The sequence below is a fragment of the Neolamprologus brichardi genome, chromosome 1 (assembly GCF_056152115.1).
Source record: "Neolamprologus brichardi isolate AB-2024 chromosome 1, ASM5615211v1, whole genome shotgun sequence".
In the NCBI taxonomy this organism is placed as follows: Eukaryota; Metazoa; Chordata; class Actinopteri; order Cichliformes; family Cichlidae; genus Neolamprologus; species Neolamprologus brichardi.
Genome location: NC_142104.1, coordinates 39,359,115 through 39,376,949, shown reverse-complemented (window position 1 = coordinate 39,376,949; position 17,835 = coordinate 39,359,115). Strand labels below are relative to the sequence as shown.

Sequence of the window (17,835 nt, the reverse complement as noted above, 5' to 3'; positions counted from 1 at the left end):
TCAGAATCTGCAGATTATATAGTATAAATAAAATGTTCATGTTGTCTTCCCAACAGTTTCACTAACATCTACACGGGATGGACACAAAGCGCTCGTGTTCTCAATGTCTTCTCAGACGCTTCTCCAGCGCTGATAATTGGCATATGTTTCGTGTCAGTGACATAAAAGACGGATTTAATGCAACATGACCATTCAAACAGCAGTTGCTTTCTAAAACATCAGATATGTATCGGATTCAGTACCACATACGAAAGTGACCCAGATCGGATTTGAAAATATTGGATTTGTGCTGTTTTTACACTGTCATACCATGAATGGATATGGGTCGCATACGGTCAAAAAAGTCCGATTTGATGCGCTTTCGCGTGCAGTGTGAACGTAGCCAGAGCCTCCACATGCTCTCCCTGTAATTTGTCCCTCATGAATGAATTTATGATTGCACTAATTTGAATGTTCGGGGGGAAATGAAACGCATTTTACTCACAGTACCCTACAAACGTCACTACTGTTCAGTTTTCTGTCTTCATTTATGTTGAAAGTGATAGCAGAGCTGTACGTTTGAATTTGTTTCCAAAATCCCTCAGTTTGGACATGCTATATTGTATAGAAGCTAGCGAGCTAACTTCCTGCTAATTTCGTTTTCATGGATGCCTGAATGATAAACTCAATTGTTACACATGGTAGAGCAGAACGCTGATCATTTTATTACAGATGAAAGACTTTAGATAGTTTTTCAACACTCAGTGATGCCACAGTGATCGTGTGATTTATGGACCTGCAGCAGAGTTTGAGCCAAGACACGGCTAGTGATGTCAGACGTAAAAGACCGGATAAAGAGTGATATGAACATATCTATAACTTACTGAACTGAAAATGTCTGGAGCACACCAACAGATATTTGGAGATGGAAGAGAACTGGATATCAGCTCGTCTCACAGCTGCTATCCAGACTAGACGCCTTGTTTTGGTAACATCCGATACATGAGCTGCCTCCTGTTGCTTCCAGGTGGGGAAAGAATGAAAAGATAAACCATTTTCAACCTTATTCCCTTGCCGGTCGTGCGATCTAACTTTACAACCGACCGCACAGCAAGTACGAACCATAGCTGGTGTTATCCATGTACTTTCGCTCCTCTTTCGCTAGCGCTTTGTTCGGCCCAGAAACATGGCGCTACAACCAAAAATCCTAATCGTTGTGTCACTTCCGGTATTTCAGACAATCCCTTTCCGTCAAGGATTTTTAATTTGTTGCGGTTTTTTAATTTGTTGTGTTTTTTAATTTATTGCGTTTTTTTAATTTGTTGCCGTTTTTTAATTTGTTGCACTTTGCACTTCCCAGCCACCGTAGTTTTGATAGCTGTGTCCTAATTCAGTGTCTGCATCCATTCACACGTCCTACACAGGCCACGCTTTTCTAGGCTACATCCTTCAAAGGATTCCCTCTGTCTGGGACACAACTTATGTACCACCCTACTCCCATCCCTCCACCTTAATCCATTTCTAGAGTTCTTCCATTCAGATCAGATCTCTGGGCCAGCATTATTAATATCATCATTTCAGTGCTGTCAGCGTCAAAGCTTTATTGCAAATTTTGACTGAAAGCTGCTGGCAGGGAATGGGCAGTGTGATGGTGAAGGAGCTTCTAATGAACATTATTACATCTTACAGGAGGTCTCCTCTCTTCAGGAACTCACTCTGCAGGAGGGAGAGATATAGGAGAGGTGGAGGAAGATCTCAGCCTGGAAGTCTATTGTCTTGTGTAGTCTGGAAGATGTGTGGATGACGGTGTGGGTGCAGTTGGGTGGGCTGTCCCGGGCTCCCGGGGACAGGCGGCGCTGCTGAACTGGGCCCTGGTCCGGATGGGCCTGGGCCCCCTTTCCCTGGCGGGTTGCAGAGTATGGGGGTGCAGGGAGGGGTCACTTGCCCCTCCCTTCCTTCCCTCCCCATCTCCAGCTGCCTCCCTCTTCCCGCTCCACCACAATCCCCCACACATGCAGGGCCTTGGGGTAAAGGTGTGTCACCAGGGTGCAGGGGAGGCATCCCCCCCTCTGTCCCCCTCTGGCTGCCTGTGCCTCAATTTTTTTCTCACAACTTAGACATTCACATTACTCACACTCTCATAACACATACATATAGGACCTTGGGGGTGGGCACGCTACACGGAATCCAAAAGACCATCAGGGTGTACAACCTCACCCCTGGCGTTGTTGCCCACCTCTCAATTTTAAATACACGTATACATTGAGGGCTATCAGGAGGGGCAATGCGCTTACCTGCTGCTCTCTGGCAGGTAGCTCCATGCCCTCCTGGGTTTTAAATGCACCTTAGAACACACATGCATCAACACTACATATGAGCGGGCGGAGGGAGGTTTGGAGTCTTCACACACCCCGTTCTTTGCAGCCTGTTGGAGAGGGGGGTCTGGGAGGAGGAGCTGGCCATCCCTGCCTCCCTGCTGCTGCGGAGTCGGGGCAGTCTGCTTTTCTCCACCCCAGGGAAAAGGGTAACACTATCTCCTCCATACCTGCTTCATGCCCTGGAGGACAAGGCTGTGGCTCCCCACACCCTCTAGCAGATCATTACATGAAGGAACCTTTTAAAAACAAGCGCGCTCATGCTCACAGGTGTACACACGGGTGCTCCACATTTCGAAGGAAGAACATGTGCAGGTTTAAGTCTGTCAACACACACAGTCTCCCTTCGAAATGTGGAGGTATGTAATAACGACAGGAGAGGTCTCAGTGTCTCAGTCACTCCAACTTTATTAACTGACTCTCAGAACATCACATTTAGTTAGCGCCAAAATCTCCACCCCTCACTTCCCTTCAACTTGGGTGTGAGTGGAGCCACTTGGTGGTCCGCCACAATATCATGATTAACAATAATTGTCAGATTATGAAATATGCTGGAGCTGCACCCCTCTTATTCACATTTGGATCATTTTAAACTAGAAGAAGTGAAATGTGGGAAAATTTAAGCAGTGCTCTAATATTGGTTGAATATGAAAATCTAATCACCTGTCTTTTGCGGTCTTGTTATAGTCTCTGGGTGCCCACTTGTGGAACAGTCTCAGTTATAGCACAACTTTCCTGCCAGGGAGTAAAAGAGTCTGGCTTCTTTATATGGGTGTTTGCATTTATGCTTTTATAAAGTCACCAATTCATCATCTAATCTCATTTACAGGTAGACTGGCTCATTAAGAGGCAAGGGTTTTCAAATATATACTTCATGTATCTGAAGAAAATTGTAGAAAACTGTTTTCTACAGTCATTGGGGGAAAACCAGCAAACACACAGAAACACCACATGTCCACTTTGAAATCAATTAAAATAATTATTCAAAGGGATTTGGGAAAAGAATTAAAATAACTACAGGCTTTCAGTCTTTGTGTCTTTCTCTCTCTCTCTTTTTCTTCAGCTGGTTAAAATTCAGAGTAATATAAAATGCAAAAGGCTTGGATAAAGTACTTAAAAATTGTTCAAAGTTAGGTTAAACACACCTAAAGCAACGTGAAACGACTACCGAAAGATCCAAATGTCTTTGTGTGTGTGGAAAGATTCATTGAGTTATTCATTCATTCCATCCACCCATTCATTCTCTTCCGTTTATTTATTCGTTGTTTTTTAGGGTGACTTTTATTCTGAAGGCGTCCCTTTTAAAATTCTTATTTTGAAATCCGAGAGCGACCCTCCCCCCGGAAGTACCCTGCATCATCTGTCCATCCTCCGGGCTGTCAGATGAGGGTTTCAGTTGATCAGTTTGAGAAAAAGATTCTTCGCCGGTTAGGTATGTAGATATCAGAAAGAACAAAACATCGTGAACATGCAAATCCTGACTCCTCATGTTTACTGGGCTCAGCGGCACGGAGAGATTTACCTCCGAGTGGAACTGAGCGATGTCAAGGTAGGACAGTCCCCAACATCCGCCTGACAGCTTTCAGCTCATTGACTCCATATATAATGTCTCAACCTCCACTCCAACGGGCTCGCCGTTTAAATTTGCTTTTATTTTCTTGCTGGTCTGGGTGTTGCTGTTACTTAACGGGAGCTTTCTTCGCTGTGGCTGTACTACAGCGGACTTTGTCGCGGTCACAGCTAGCCAGCCTGGCTGTTAGCTGATGCCGTAGCTACCGTCACAGTTGTAAAATGGATTTATTGACTGGTAATACTTACTTCAGCTGGCATGACAAAGCAGACAACCAGAACAATTCATAAACGCTTCTCCTGTGTTCAGAAAAAAAAGCGCATAATTATTTTTTAAGCAAAATTAATACTTCTCGAGGTCAAGGTCCTTCAGCACTAATGGGGTCTAAAATGTAAGGACGTTTTCTGTAAGAAGGTAAATGCATTAGTGATAACTGAGGGAAATGACTCCAGAGTGACAGTTGAATTTGGTGTTTTAGAGTTACTTCCTTGTTTTGTAGCTTCTCTCTTTGCAGTTTTCCACCTCTAATGTTTGCTTAAACAAAGCCGAGTTTCAGAGAACTAATATTTCTTTGTTACCGATTATGGCTGTGAATGATAAGGAAATAATAATAATGATATCTATTTGAATTCCCCTCACCTACAAAGTAAGATTTCATTGGACAGTCTAAAACACAAAAATGATTCAGTTTCTCTACAAATATGACAAAAAGACACCTTAAAATCACTAAACCACACAAGTTGTGAAAATGTTATTTTTTGTACATCCCACCGTGTTGTAAACAAATTCTTTAGCATCAGCATCAAAGGAAAGCTTCTTTTTCTTTTCTTTTTTTTTGTAGAACTTTGTTGTCTATTAAAAGAATATGAAACCATCCACTGTACTCAGAGATATCAAAAATAGATCACGTCAGCTAAAGTTTGACTTCCTTGTTTTTGTAGTTGTGCTTCACTTATTATGTCAGCCGCATGGCCGTGCCATTTGCTATAAGCTTGGCAATGCAAATTTACTTACAAAGCAACTTTCAGCAGCACTGCAGTTCACAGTGCTCCTCTTAAGAATCAGACATTATAACAAAATGTGAATAAACTATATAAGTAAAGTTAAAAGATGCCAATCAGATAAAAGGTTTTAAACCAGGCTTTTAAAAGAACTTAAAGCTTTCTTGTAGTTTGTTTCATGGAAGTCGTATAACAACTGATAAGATGCTTTTCTATCTATTTTTGACTGTAGCAGCCCATCTGAGAGGATGACATCACTGATGCATTTATTTGGTTCATCATTTGCTTACAGCTCCCTATATTTTAATTATTTGCTGAATAACTTTAGTGTGTGCCCAGTGTAAACACGTGTGTTTAAACAAGGATCCAGTCTAATGGGCTGGGTTTATAACAGTAGCTTCTTCGACTTCATCCTCCATCTGCTGCACAAATGTCTTATAAAAGATGCATGGTGTTTAATGGTTGTTCTGGATCTTGTTTCGGCTCTTAGGATGAAGGGAAATGAATGAAGGGAAACTCAAACAGTCTCAGAGAACACCACCTGTCCTACACACACGAGTATAAGCAACTCAGAATAACTGCTGTAAAACTCAATAGCACATTACCACCTCTAAAGTGGCCGTAAACTTGAATCAACAACTTTGCACCACTTTCAACAAAAACATATTGCAACATAGTTTTGTGTATAGTATTTTACTGCTATGTTTAGCTCTTCATCATAACCTGATCTGACTGTATTGGGAAAGTCTGATGTTGCTTGTCCTTAAAACAAACCTGTAGTTTGAATATTTGATCTTCAGTAAGAGGTAGAAAAAGTCTGGTCTTTTCCAGGGCTGAAGGAAAATGCAGAAAAATGCCGAAATAATGTTAGCCAAGCAAATTGACTCGGCAGAAAAACCACCCAACACTGGATATACTTAGCTTGACCAAGCTACCTCCCGTGCAGTTTGTGGTGACTAAATGGTTACCCAGAGCTTGAATGTGTTGCACACTGACAATCACTTTTGATCGCAAGATAATTGACAGGAGGCAACCTTTCCGAAAAGAGTTGCAGTCTTACTAGGACTAACTCCAGTCACTCTCAGATCGATCGTCAAAGGTTTGCAAACATTTATTTGGCTGATTTGTAAATGCAGATCAATTGCCAGCATGTTGTCGTCAGTCTGAATGAGTCAACAGATATGTGGTTTTCACTGATCTATCACAGTTAATTTCTGAAACAGACTGCGTGTATTTACCATCTGGACCCCATTAAATCACACACTAACATCAGACTGACTCCATCTAATGGAAACATTTATGGAATGTTTTAGTGACAAGAACTGAAAACAGATATTGACAAAGTTTTAACTTTGGGGACATCATTTGAAGTTGGAAAAAAATGATGATGTTAATGTTTTGCAATACTTTTGCATCACAGAATATTAAAAATTACAATAATATCGTAGTGTGAGCAAAGTATTTGAAGTATTGTTATAAATTTGTGTTGTGGGCTATATGAGGATTCTTTTTTCTTTCAACAGAGAATATCACCGAACTTAATGTATCATTTCTACCTCAATGGTTTGTCCACTTTTGGGTTGTGATGGCGGCTTTTGTGTTTTTCAGAATGTCAATATCAACCTGCAAGAACAAAACACACTTCAGTTCAGAGGTTGGTACTTCATTTTTGTGCATTTAAGAACAAGAAAATGAAGATTAAATAAGAATGAACTACAGAATGATGCATAACCACAATATACTTAGACAGTTTTGTCTTTTTGTCTTAATGCTTTAGCATTTTTTTAGTGAAAGGTTCTCTACAAATAAAATCTGTACTCACTTTGCTTACTTTACTGTTTAAAAAAAAAACCTTGTACCACAGCACAGGGTCATGGAGCTAAGGGAGATAATGAATACGAGTTCAAGTTGGAGTTCCTGGAACCTGTTAGACCCGAGGTACTGCTGTCTCATTTTTGAAAGTTTTCAAGAATTGATTGGGGTGTTTTTTTTCCTGCTAAGGTTATGACATTGTGCTAATAATGTTCCTGTCATTCTCCAGTTTTAGTGTGAGTGAATTTGACATGGACACTAACTGAAAAACTGACTTAATTTCCAACAAATAGCTGTAGGTTTTATTTCAACACACACACAGGTTAAACAATATGTCATGTTATTTAGGCTCGATTTAATACTCTGTTTCCAGATCAAGCACAAGTCCACTGAGCGTCAGGTTGACATCAAAATCAAGAAGAAGGAGGAGCGCTGGTGGGACCGGCTGACGCTGCAGGAGAAAAAGCCTCTGTTTCTGGCCCCAGACTTCGACCGATGGCTGGATGAGTCGGACGCTGAGATGGAGCTTCAAGCTAAGGCAAAACGACAATGATTCCACTCACCCTGAGGACTGAGAGTAAAATGTGTACCACAGAAAAGACTTTTGGTTGCTAACATGAACACTGTGTCTGATGGGAAGTCAAAGGACTAGAATATGTAGTCTTTGTAGTTGCAAACAGGTTTTGTGGGATTAAAATAGTTTTGTTTGGGAGACATTTTACTTTTTATCGTAGGTCCTTTTCAAAGTTAGTCATGCAAGAGCCAACTCACATAATATTACATAACTTATTGTGATCTGGCAAGGTTCAGCTTTGGACATGTGTAATTTGAACGTAAACTTCATGTCAATGCTTCTTCCTACTTGGCTATTAAGACTGCTGAAAGACTAAATCAGTTGTTTTGGACATGCTGCTAAAATTTAATATGATTATCCAGTGAAATGTGTTTATCTGTAAAAGTGTTTTATAATTAAGGGAGTCGTGTTTTGAACTCTCTGGGACATTCACACCATCTGTATGTACTACAGCTATCAATTACAGAGCCACGATAACTTTTTGCATTTCCAATAAAAAATAAATACATTTCTTTTCAACGTACTAAATTCATCACCTAGCTGCTTTGGAACTGATGAGAAATGTGACTAATTGTAATTCATTTGTTGTTCTTTTAGGAGGAGAAGTTAAACAGGATAAGTGTGGAGTCAAGAGTTCGTAATGACCGTGAGTTTCACAGAGTTCTTCACCTTCAAACAACCTGAAACTCAGATATCCTATATCACCTGTGTTTGCTGTCCTTTAGATTAAATTCTGCAGATTAGTTGATTTTAGTCATTTTCTCTCTTGTTTCCACAGCATACCTGGGTCTGAAGAAAAGCTACTTGTTCATGTACAACCTTGTGCAGTTCCTGGGATACTCCTGGGTCTTTGTCAACATGATTGTCCGCCTCTTCATTCTTGGTCAAGGTTTGTAAAGAGAAAACAAATGTCTTGAAGCATGGAAAGGCAGGCATTTTTTTGGAAATGCCTTTTTGGGGTCGTTATTCAAAAAAGTAATGTATTACACACTTTTCTTAAAAGTAATGCAGTACTTTACTTAATTACTCCCAAGAGGAAAAACTAATTTGTTTTACTACTCATTTTAATATTTTCCCGTTTCTCTATAAAATGACTTTAAACACATTGTCTCATCATTACAATTTAACAATATAAGCCTATAGGCTACAGTCCCATGCACCAACACAAATCCCTATCCTAATCAGGACACACAGGATCTTTCACTTAGTATTTAGGTATGAACACAAAGCCGACAGCACAAAGCAAAGATGAAAATCAGCGCAAAGAGACTTTAAATCGATCGCCATGGTGATTCTACTGTAGAACAATGAACAGGTAGAAACAGAGGCTAAAGCCTGGCTGCTCATCGGTTTGTTACCTGTTGAAGTTTAGGGTCTGGCTGCCGGGCTGGTGTGAGCATTCACTCAGTTTTTACCCTGGGTTCTTGGCTAGCTTAGCATTAGCATGCTGTCTGTGCAAGTGCTTGCAAAGAACCAAAGTTGTGCTACCAGCATAATGCGGGTTGTTTCTGTCCTGCATGCAATTTGCACTTTAGCATCGCGCTCTGGTCTTTTTGTGTATAGAATAGAATATAAATAAAATGCCTATATCCATGCTGTAGACTGTGCCACTATTTCCCTTCTCTGACACAGGTACCAAAATCAGTTGATTTCAGCAAGTGCAAACAATAAGTGTGACCCATAGAGACAGGCAAAACGGACTATTTTAAGGGAATTTTAAGGAATTTGATTACTCTTGATACCAATCCCTAGTAAAGACCATACAATGATGCAGAGAAAACCACAACAATCAGACAGTCCCCTATGACCAAAAGCACTTGGAAGACAGTCACCCTGTCTTAGGGTATATATAGGGTATATATAAACTGAATTAGTTTTTGGGCATAGTGTGAGAGGGCCACTAAAGTTTTTATCTGGTGTGCAGCCACGATCGAATGTGCTTAAGTTTGTCACGCAGTGTCAAATCGGGAACGATTGTACCATCCTTGTGCAATGGCTAAGAAGTCTCTGTCAGCAGTCGTTGGAAAGTGGCTGGTGCATTCCGCATGCCAAACGCCATCACTGTGTACTGCAAGAAATGGTCTGGAGTAACAAATGCTGAGATATCAGAGGCTCTGCTAGTTAGAGGAACCTGCCAGTACCCTTTTAACAGATCTAGTTTTGTTATGCAGGTGGCGGCTCCAATATATATGTATATATACACATATACAGTGGGGCAAAAAAGTATTTAGTCAGCCACCGATTGTGCAAGTTCCCCCACTTAAAATGATGACAGAGGTCAGTAATTTGCACCAGAGGTACACTTCAACTGTGAGAGACAGAATGTGGAAAAAAAATCCATGAATTCACATGGTAGGATTTGTAAAGAATTTATTCGTAAATCAGGGTGGAAAATAAGTATTTGGTCACCTCAAACAAGGAAAATCCCTGGCTCTCACAGACCTGTAACGTCTTCTGTAAGAAGCTTTTCTGTCCCCCACTCGTTACCTGTATGAATGGCACCTGTTTGACCTCATCATCTGTATAAAAGACACCTGTCCACAGCCTCAACCAGTCAGACTCCAAACTCCGCCATGGCCAAGACCAAAGAGCTTTCGAAGGACACCAGGAAAAGAATTGTAGACCTGCACCAGACTGGGAAGAGTGAATCTACAATAGGCAAGCAGCTTGGTGTGAAAAAATCAACTGTGGGAGCAATCATCAGAAAATGGAAGACATACAAGACCACTGATAATCTCCCTCGATCTGGGGCTCCACGCAAGATCTCATCCCGTGGGGTCAAAATGATCATGAGAACGGTGAGCAAAGATCCCAGAACCACACGGGGGGACCTGCTGAATGACCTGCAGAGAGCTGGGACCAAAGTAACAAAGGTCACCATCAGTAACACACTACAACGGCAGGGAATCAAATCCCGCAGTGCCAGACGTGTTCCGCTGCTGAAGCCAGTGCATGTCCAGGCCCGTCTGAAGTTTGCCAGAGAGCACATGGATGATACAGCAGAGGATTGGGAGAATGTCATGTGGTCAGATGAAACCAAAGTAGAACTTTTTGGTATAAACTCAACTCGTCGTGTTTGGAGGAAGAAGAATACTGAGTTGCATCCCAAGAACACCATACCTACTGTGAAGCATGGGGGTGGAAACATCATGCTATGGGGCTGTTTTTCTGCCAAGGGGACAGGACGACTGATCCATGTTAAGGACAGAATGAATGGGGCCAAGTATCGTGAGATTTTGAGCCAAAACCTCCTTCCATCAGTGAGAACTTTGAAGATGAAACGAGGCTGGGTCTTCCAACATGACAATGATCCAAAACACACCGCCCGGGCAACAAAGGAGTGGCTCCGTAAGAAGCATTTGAAAGTCCTGGAGTGGCCTAGCCAGTCTCCAGACCTCAACCCCATAGAAAATCTGTGGCGGGAGTTGAAAGTCCGTGTTGCTCGGCGACAGCCCCAAAACATCACTGCTCTTGAGAAGATCTGCATGGAGGAATGGGCCAAAATACCAGCTACTGTGTGTGCAAACCTGGTAAAGACCTATAGTAAACGTTTGACCTCTGTTATTGCCAACAAAGGTTATGTTACAAAGTATTGAGTTGTATTTTTGTTATTGACCAAATACTTATTTTCCACCCTGATTTACGAATAAATTCTTTACAAATCCTACCATGTGAATTCATGGATTTTTTTTTCACATTCTGTCTCTCACAGTTGAAGTGTACCTCTGGTGCAAATTACTGACCTCTGTCATCATTTTAAGTGGGGGAACTTGCACAATCGGTGGCTGACTAAATACTTTTTTGCCCCACTGTATATACACATTCCTTCCGTGTATATACGTGTATATATATGTATGTGTGTATGTGTATATATGTGTACATATATATGTGTGTATATATATGTATATGTGTGTATATATAAATAAATATGTTATAATGGTTAGTTAGGGAGCGATGCCAGATGTTTACTACCATTGTATTATCACAGAGTACACATTCAATCCAGTTAGTCTGTCTCTGCCATGTTTGTCTAGCCAAAGTGCTGAACTTCAAACCATCTCATTCATCTTGAGGTTCTTTTGTGCATTAATCTAACCTTAAATACGCCAGAAGAGCCAACAGCTCTTCTTCACCTCTTAGAAACGTTGGACCTTTTGGCCTGCAGCATAATACACTGCTCAAAAAGTGAAGTGAGCACTCAGTATAATATGAAGTCAGTTAAACTTCTGGGATATCAGTTAGGAATTGTAAACCATTCAAACTGCATGGTACTGGGCTGTGAGCACTGAAGGACATTAGGTCCTCAGGCCTCCCGCATGAAGTCTATTTCTGATTGTTTGGTCAGAGACATTCGCACCAGTGGCCTGCAGGAGCTAGACTTCCCCACCCAGCTCTTTTTATGTAACACTCCATCTCCTGTTATGTCTTCCATACTCTTGAGACTGTGCTGGAGACCAACCTCTACACTGCACCTGTTGTCACTTTCATTTACACCAAAGCAGGTGAAATAGTTTATGGTGGCTGTGTGCGTGTGTGCATGTGTGTGTGTTTGTGTGTAAACTGAAAAGAAACAAACACAATCGACAGGAAAATAAAACAGACAGGGGGTCCAGAGACTGCAGGGAGAGAGGTCTGTGGTTTTGTTTGTGAGGAGCTATTCACAGATAAGCTCATTTGAATTGAAACAGGAACACAACTACACAGCAAGGATTTGTTTTGCAAATGATCATGGTTATGGATAGTGGCTCAGGCAGCGTGCTTGCTTAATCATGTCCTGTTTTTGTTTCTCTCTCGCCCCACACAGACTCGTTCTATGATACCTTCCACACCACAGCTGATATCATGTATTTCTGTCAGATGATGGCCGTGCTCGAGGTCATTAATCCTTTGTTGGGTCTGGTTAAAACTGGAGCTTTTCCCGCTATGATACAGGTAACATCCAGCGACACATTTTGCCCCCTGTTAGTGTTTTATTTTTTTTTATTCGTCTTAACTACAAAATTGAAAGCTCATGCACATGTGCACAACATTATTGAAAATGGCAGCTAGTCAGTATTCACACGCATCACATGTGCAATTTATTTTACCTAGAGAGTCTCATGGCACCACAGAATGATTTATTTATTTAATAATTTATCATATACCTTAAAGTAAAATAGTAAAACTAAAGAGCTCTAACACAGAGCTCCAGTCTGCAGGCCTGTGCTTTTATGACAGTCAGCTTTATCTGGCCTTTAATTGTGCCTGCAGGTTGCGGGGAGGAATGTTATTTTGTTCGTCGTCTTTGGCAGCCTCGACGAGATGCAGAACAAGCCCGTTGTCTTCTTCGTCTTCTACCTGTGGAGCACCATCGAGATCTTCAGGTTAGCTCAAATAGCCTTCCTCCTCTCTCCTGTTGAAGATGTGTCGCCCATTCTAACATCAGCCCAACCTCCTCTACATCAGATACCCGTACTACATGCTGGCCTGCATCAGCACAGAGTGGAAGATGCTAACGTGGCTGCGGTACACCATCTGGATTCCTCTTTACCCGCTGGGAGTCATAGCTGAAGGTTGGTGATTTTGTGGTTGGCAAGCAAGCGTTGGTGTCAGTTGTGGGTAGTTGTTACTGATGGTGTGTCATTCTTTGCTTCTTTTTTTTTGTTTTGTTTTTTTGCATCTAGCCGTGGCTGTGATCCAATCCCTGCCCATCTTTGATGAGACCCGTCTGTTCAGCCTGCCTCTCCCCGAGATGTTGGGAAACTCTTTAAGCTTCTCCTACACTTTGCAGCTCTACCTGGTTTTCATGTTTCTGGGTAAGTGAATTTACCACCATCACGTACCACCATCAAATCTGATTCATTTTTACTTCCAGTCCGCATGCCAAAGTATCTTTAGGCAAGATGCTGTAATCCCAAGTTGCTCCCATTAGGGGTGGGCAGTATAAACGGTACACGGTGGAAACAATATGAATTTGGCCAACAGTAGAGATTTTGATTTTCCGCTGTACCGCGCATGTTGATGGTGTCATCAAGCTGCGCCTGTTTGGGTCGACAGCATCACAGCGGCTGCAAGCAGTATGTGTGTATATATATGTGTATATATATATACAGTGGGGCAAAAAAGTATTTAGTCAGCCACCGATTGTGCAAGTTCCCCCACTTAAAATGATGACAGAGGTCAGTAATTTGCACCAGAGGTACACTTCAACTGTGAGAGACAGAATGTGAAAAAAAAATCCATGAATTCACATGGTAGGATTTGTAAAGAATTTATTCGTAAATCAGGGTGGAAAATAAGTATTTGGTCACCTCAAACAAGGAAAATCCCTGGCTCTCACAGACCTGTAACGTCTTCTGTAAGAAGCTTTTCTGTCCCCCACTCGTTACCTGTATGAATGGCACCTGTTTGACCTCATCATCTGTATAAAAGACACCTGTCCACAGCCTCAACCAGTCAGACTCCAAACTCCGCCATGGCCAAGACCAAAGAGCTTTTGAAGGACACCAGGAAAAGAATTGTAGACCTGCACCAGACTGGGAAGAGTGAATCTACAATAGGCAAGCAGCTTGGTGTGAAAAAATCAACTGTGGGAGCAATCATCAGAAAATGGAAGACATACAAGACCACTGATAATCTCCCTCGATCTGGGGCTCCACGCAAGATCTCATCCCGTGGGGTCAAAATGATCATGAGAACGGTGAGCAAAGATCCCAGAACCACACGGGGGGACCTGGTGAATGACCTGCAGAGAGCTGGGACCAAAGTAACAAAGGTCACCATCAGTAACACACTACAACGGCAGGGAATCAAATCCCGCAGTGCCAGACGTGTTCCGCTGCTGAAGCCAGTGCATGTCCAGGCCCGTCTGAAGTTTGCCAGAGAGCACATGGATGATACAGCAGAGGATTGGGAGAATGTCATGTGGTCAGATGAAACCAAAGTAGAACTTTTTGGTATAAACTCAACTCGTCGTGTTTGGAGGAAGAAGAATACTGAGTTGCATCCTAAGAACACCATACCTACTGTGAAGCATGGGGGTGGAAACATCATGCTATGGGGCTGTTTTTCTGCCAAGGGGACAGGACGACTGATCCGTGTTAAGGACAGAATGAATGGGGCCAAGTATCGTGAGATTTTGAGCCAAAACCTCCTTCCATCAGTGAGAACTTTGAAGATGAAACGAGGCTGGGTCTTCCAACATGACAATGATCCAAAACACACCGCCCGGGCAACAAAGGAGTGGCTCCGTAAGAAGCATTTGAAAGTCCTGGAGTGGCCTAGCCAGTCTCCAGACCTCAACCCCATAGAAAATCTGTGGCGGGAGTTGAAAGTCCGTGTTGCTCGGCGACAGCCCCAAAACATCACTGCTCTTGAGAAGATCTGCATGGAGGAATGGGCCAAAATACCAGCTACTGTGTGTGCAAACCTGGTAAAGACCTATAGTAAACGTTTGACCTCTGTTATTGCCAACAAAGGTTATGTTACAAAGTATTGAGTTGTATTTTTGTTATTGACCAAATACTTATTTTCCACCCTGATTTACGAATAAATTCTTTACAAATCCTACCATGTGAATTCATGGATTTTTTTTTCACATTCTGTCTCTCACAGTTGAAGTGTACCTCTGGTGCAAATTACTGACCTCTGTCATCATTTTAAGTGGGGGAACTTGCACAATCGGTGGCTGACTAAATACTTTTTTGCCCCACTGTATATATATATATATATGTGTGTGTATATATGTGTGTGTGTGTGTGTGTGTATGTGTATATATGTGTATATATATATATATATATATATATATATATATATATATATATATATATATATATATATATATATATATATATATATATATATATATATATATATATATATATATATATATATATATATATATATATCGCGATATATATCGTTACCGTACATGCTTCAAATTATACCGCAATATGGATTTTAGGCCATATCGCCCAGCCCTATCTCCCATTCATCAGTGTGTAACAGTTGGATAGAAAAAAATGCTTGTATCAATGTGTGTTAATGGGTGATTAAGAGATGTTGTATAAAGTGCTTCAGTGCTCAGGTAGAGCAGAAAAGCACTATATATACAGTTATGTATATATAACTTTGAGTTATATATACATAATTATGGCTTAATTATGTTTTCTTAGATTATTGCCTTTGTGCAATACAGCTAATCAATGACTTAATTGATGATGTAAAATTCTTTCACACCTTTTTGTGATGGATTGTGAGTCTGATGAACTGCTACGTCACTGACGTTCTGGTTTATTAGTTACATTTAAAGCAGGCCTTTGAAACACGACATTTAGTTTGCTAGTCTGCAGAGACACTCCGTTCTTTGGGTCATCTATAATCCAGAAACATGCCAGTGAGTTTGTGAGCTTCATACTGACAGAAACCGTCTCCCCACAGGACTCTTCATCAACTTGCGGCACCTGTACAAGCAGAGAAGAAGACGATATCGCACGAGGAAAAGGAAAGTGCACTAACTGATCGACACCCTTGCCTTGCGCACACTTCAAAGCAGCTGGTTTTCTTTGTTTTTGTTTGTTTGTTTTTTTATCCTTTTATTTCCTGTTCTCATTTTCATCCGCACACACTAAGGTGATGTTGGAGCACTGGTCACATTGTTTCTCCACTGTGTCAACTCTGTCCTGTACTGTAAACGCTTTTGTAGCAGACGGATGGATCACGGATGCTGAACAAACGTCTCCTGATGGCACCATATGTGCTGATCTTACTGCTGAGAGATTGACTTGTTTGTTGTCTGGATTTATTGAGTTTTCCACGCTAGAGGTGTCTTTATAAAGTAATGTTTTTGTTTGTTGATATTTTGGGACATAAATAAAAAAGAAGGGTTTTTTTATCACAAGAATGGAAATGAATAATGAGAATCTTTATAATTGTGATTTATAAATAGCAATTTAGTTCATAATTAGAAAATATATTGTTAATGCACAATTAGGAACCAATTTAGGACCTCTTTTGTTTTTCGTGTATTTCACGTTATTTATAAAACTTTAATAATAATAATGTTACACTCAAAGTTGATCTTTAAATCATGTTTACTGGAGCTTTATGGTATTTTAAGCCACATATTAAAAGTCACACACCCTTTACCATCATATTTCTACTTACATGTAAATGTATTTGAAAACTGATACAGTTTGGATGCCGTTCTCTGCTCTGATCCAAGATACAACTTCTCTATTATGTCCTTTCCAAAGTCTTCAAGGTTTTTGAAAGTTGTTTTCTGCTTCAGTTGTCACAAGTACATGAATGAGTGAGAGTCTAAACATGGGCGTGTCATGTCCGCTTGAACACAAACCACGGTGTGGACATGGCAATACTGTATCCAAAAGAGAGGTTTTGTGATTAGCAGTCTTTACCATGTTAATATGAACTCTCCACAAAAAGGTCAGCTGTGAGGTAAATGTTCCAGAAGTTAAGGTTAAGCTATAACACCACTTGAACTTTTAAAGCTGTTGTGTCAGATGCCTTTACAATAAAACACTGTGGCTGCAAACAATGAACAGTTTTAGAGTTACTTTATTTTCTCCTCATTGGTTCCACGGTGCATTTGCAGCACTGAGCTTTGGATGGAGCTGTCAGTCACTCAGTGCTTTAAATATTAACAAAGTCATGCAAATGTTCTAAGCAGTTTGTTTGTTTTGGGAGTGATTCACAATCCTTCATACCACTCCTTACGTTAGTTTCAACAGCAATGTGTGACAGTAGCTGATGCGTTTAGCTCATGATTTTCAAAGTTTGTTGGGGGTATTTTGGGGACAGGGGGATCTTCTCTCTGCATCTTCTCTTTTAGTCGCCCCAGATCCACTTGATTTCACTAACAGATCCTGCTCAGTGCATATAAAACATGTATGAAATATATAAATGATATGAGAAGGAGCTGTGCATGCCTTATTTTTTTGTCCCAGTGTTTCATCATTTCCTTAATTGTTCACTATTTCCCAGCCACTCTTTGTTTTGCATTTATTTGTTTGCTAACATTTTTGCCATTTCATTTGTGTATTCATGGTCAATTTTTTTTATGTTTCTCTGTTTGTGAGTGGATGTCGTTTGTAAGATACGTATTGGGCATTCAACTTGATATGGAGTGCTTTGCATGTCTGTTTTTTTTTTTTCTTTCTTTCTGTGTTTTCAGATGTTCTCATGCTGGCAAATTCAGGCCGGTGCTGGACCTTTTTATAAGTTTTGTTTCTTCACAGTGTTTGGGGAGGGGAAAGATGAAATAAACATTCTTATTTTGAAGATTCCTTTGTCATGTCACATTTTAGAGAGTATTTTGTGTTCTGACTTTCTTCAGGACATGCAGAGACTTGTTAATCCTTAATGGTTAAACTTCCTTTCCAGGTTAAAATAGCCATGTTTTATTTTATATTTGGCCATATTGGTTGTTTCAACTTCCTTCCTGCACCTTTGAGACAAAATTCATCTGATTGTCCCCTTACAAACAGAACAGTTTGAACTAGAGATGGCACGATACCACTTTTTTAT

General features: G+C 40.9%; 1 protein-coding gene across 1 annotated transcript; it reads left to right on the top strand.

Annotated features, from left to right (window-relative positions):
- The first annotated feature begins 3,675 nt into the window (after nucleotides 1-3,675).
- On the top strand, nucleotides 3,676-17,589 carry LOC102794088 (very-long-chain (3R)-3-hydroxyacyl-CoA dehydratase-like). The gene is made up of 11 exons (XM_006804431.3): nucleotides 3,676-3,903; nucleotides 6,534-6,579; nucleotides 6,790-6,863; nucleotides 7,111-7,275; nucleotides 7,909-7,957; nucleotides 8,090-8,200; nucleotides 12,116-12,243; nucleotides 12,562-12,674; nucleotides 12,757-12,863; nucleotides 12,975-13,106; nucleotides 15,730-17,589. Exons 1-11 carry the CDS (start codon nucleotides 3,823-3,825, stop codon nucleotides 15,804-15,806), a joined length of 1,083 nt encoding a protein of 360 aa, XP_006804494.2. The 5' UTR covers nucleotides 3,676-3,822; the 3' UTR covers nucleotides 15,807-17,589.
- The last annotated feature ends 246 nt before the right edge of the window (nucleotides 17,590-17,835 follow it).

Bases quoted from the DNA above. Each gene is read 5' to 3' on its own strand.
- LOC102794088 (XM_006804431.3), top strand. From the start codon at position 3,823: ATGCAAATCCTGACTCCTCATGTTTACTGGGCTCAGCGGCACGGAGAG. The intron at 6,864-7,110 runs GTACTGCTGTCT...CTCTGTTTCCAG, and splicing joins TGGAACCTGTTAGACCCGAG to ATCAAGCACAAGTCCACTGA. The intron at 7,276-7,908 runs GCAAAACGACAA...TTGTTCTTTTAG, and splicing joins AGATGGAGCTTCAAGCTAAG to GAGGAGAAGTTAAACAGGAT.